This window comes from Durotheca rogersii, assembly GCF_024521655.1.
Source record: "Durotheca rogersii strain YMJ 92031201 chromosome Unknown GGS23scaffold_148, whole genome shotgun sequence".
Taxonomy (NCBI): Eukaryota; Fungi; Ascomycota; class Sordariomycetes; order Xylariales; family Xylariaceae; genus Durotheca; species Durotheca rogersii.
The window spans coordinates 442-3,112 of NW_026251379.1; the positions used below are offsets into that span (position 1 = coordinate 442).

The 2,671-nt window shown below is 27.9% G+C and overlaps 1 protein-coding gene across 1 annotated transcript; it reads left to right on the forward strand.

Annotated features, from left to right (window-relative positions):
- Positions 1–1,173: 1,173 nt before the first annotated feature.
- GGS23DRAFT_591679 (uncharacterized protein) lies at positions 1,174–2,421 on the forward strand. Its single transcript, XM_051517767.1, has one exon. It carries the CDS (start codon positions 1,431–1,433, stop codon positions 1,950–1,952), a length of 522 nt encoding a protein of 173 aa, XP_051366887.1. The 5' UTR covers positions 1,174–1,430; the 3' UTR covers positions 1,953–2,421.
- Positions 2,422–2,671: the final 250 nt, after the last annotated feature.

Here is a 2,671-nt window from a genome sequence, read left to right on the forward strand (position 1 = left end):
TTATGGTTGGGTCTGTATTTCAGTTACCTGGATTTGTTTTTAAACGTTGTTATTACACTTCACTCACTAATAATACAGGATCTACCAGTGATAAATATATTCCTGTATTTTCCCATAGCTATAAGGCCGTCTGGGATATTATACATAATAACGGTATAGATGTTAATAGTAAACAGATTGAAATTGAGGATAAAATTAGAGATTATTATAAAGAAGATTTGATTAACTTAATTAAAAGTAAAGGGTTAGATGTAAATAATGTGGGTTTAAGGATTGTTATTAAACAATTAAAAGAATTAGATGAGGATGTTAAAGAGTATTTAACCACTAAGGCTTTTACAAGGTATAAACCCCACCTTCAATTTTTAAATCATATTGAGCCAAGTTTAATTTTGTCTGTGGTTATGTCTAAATGTATTCCATTTGTTGTGAAATATGAAAATTTAGTGGATCAACCTGTTACATCCTTATTTAAAAGTATAGGTGAATGTTTATTAAATGAAGTTGCTTTTAAATTGTATATTGATGATATTAATGCGGGTAAAATTAGTAAAAAGATTGATGGTGGTGTTGGGTTAAAAGAATACATTGAATTAAATAATTTATCTTTAAGTGATGAGAAGTTTGTTGCATTGGGTTGTGACTTTGCTTATTTTTTTAGTGAAAGATCCAATTTTTTTGAAATTCTTGATGTGCATATTACTAAAGAAGAGCGTAGGCGTGTTATTTTACCAAAATCAGATTTAACATATTTATTAGATCATCTTACTATTATAGATAGTGAAGAATTACCTATGTTAATACCCCCTAGAAAATGGAAAATAAACAACAACGGGGATATAACAGAATATGGAGGTATGTTATCAAATTATACTGAAAAGAATAAGGGGTTGATAGCGATATCTCATACTAATCCTATTAGTAAATCAATGAAAATTAGTGATGATGTTATATCGGCTGTCAATAATATTTCATCTATAAAATATATTATAAATAGAGATGTTTTTGATGTTATAACTAATAAGAGTTATAAAAAGGATAACGGTGAAAACCTTGTAAACTTTAAGTTACATGATGAAACTTCTTTACTTGCTATGTATAAAAAAGATAAAAATCTCAGTAAAATATATGAAATAACTAGTTTTAATAGTAGACATTTGTATGACATTACGGTATTAAACATTGGATATTTGTTTTATAATTGTGAAGAATTCTATTTTACAAACTTTATAGACTGAAGAGGACGAATTTACACATCATCTTCAACACTAAATTTTCAAGGTGGTGAAATATCTAGAGGTATTCTTCAATTTAAGGATGGTCAATTATTAAACGAATATGGTGTATTAGCATTAAAGGTATATTTAGCAAATGCGTTTGGGCTGGGGAAAAGATCTAAAACATATCGTGTTAAATGAGTTGACACCAATATGGATGAAATTTTGATGAGCCCTGATAATAATCTATGGTTAAGGGCAGACGAACCTATTATGTTTTTAGCATGCGCTTTAGAACTGAAGGGTTATTATAAAAACCCAAACGGTTTTATTTCTAGATTACCTATACTTGTTGATGCGACTTGTAATGGTCTTCAACACCTGAGTGCCATGGCTTGTGATATTCAGTTAGCTAATAGAGTTAACATTGCACAATCCAATAATGATGATGATATTAGAGATATCTATTCAGAATTAATTCCTAATATTGATAAAAAGATTAAAGATTTAATCACAAAAGATAATAACTATATTAACCTTTCAGATTTAAAAGTGAATAGAAAGTTGATTAAAAGAGGCATAATGACTATTACGTATGGTGTTACCAAAAAAGGAATTTTGGATCAATTATTATCCGATCAGTTTTATTTGTTTAGTTTATTAAATAATAAATATATATATAGATCGAAGTATGATTATAACGGAGATGTCAACTTGACACTCAAAGATTTGTGAGCTTTAAGTGAGATTATTTATGAAACATTATTTGAGGTTCACCCTGTATTAAATAATATTATGACGTATTTTGATGATATTGTTGATCTAATGAATGCGTTGGGGTTAAAAATTCAATGATATACACCTAGTGGTTTATTACTTAACCAGGAATATTGTTTATTTACAAAGTATGATATTACAACAGCAATTAGGGGGATAAAACCAAAAAAAATTCGCTTGCAAAAACCAAAGATAAACAAAAAGACAGGTTTATTAGAAATAGCTAAGGGAAAACAAAAACAGGGGTTTATTCCTAACTATGTTCATTCGTTTGACGCCGCACATGTTGTTTTAATAGTCAATAGATTTAATGAATTATATAATTTAAAGGTTATAACTATACATGACTGTTTTGGTTGTCATGCTAATTATATTAATACACTATCAGAAGTTATTAAAGAGTGTTTTATAAAAATGTATATAGATCGGAAATCTATTGATAATTTCCATGATCACCTTATACATACCATAAATGTGGCTAAACTATATTGTAATACAGATGAGGTAGTATCCCCAAAAGGGATTGTATACCAAATCCCTAAAAAGCCAAACTTAGGGGATTTGGAAATTGGAAAAGTGTTACCTTTATCTAATTATTTTACTAATTAAACAATATATATATCACTTCTAGATCATATTAATAATAATGCAAAATCTCATTGAGTTTCATTATTAAA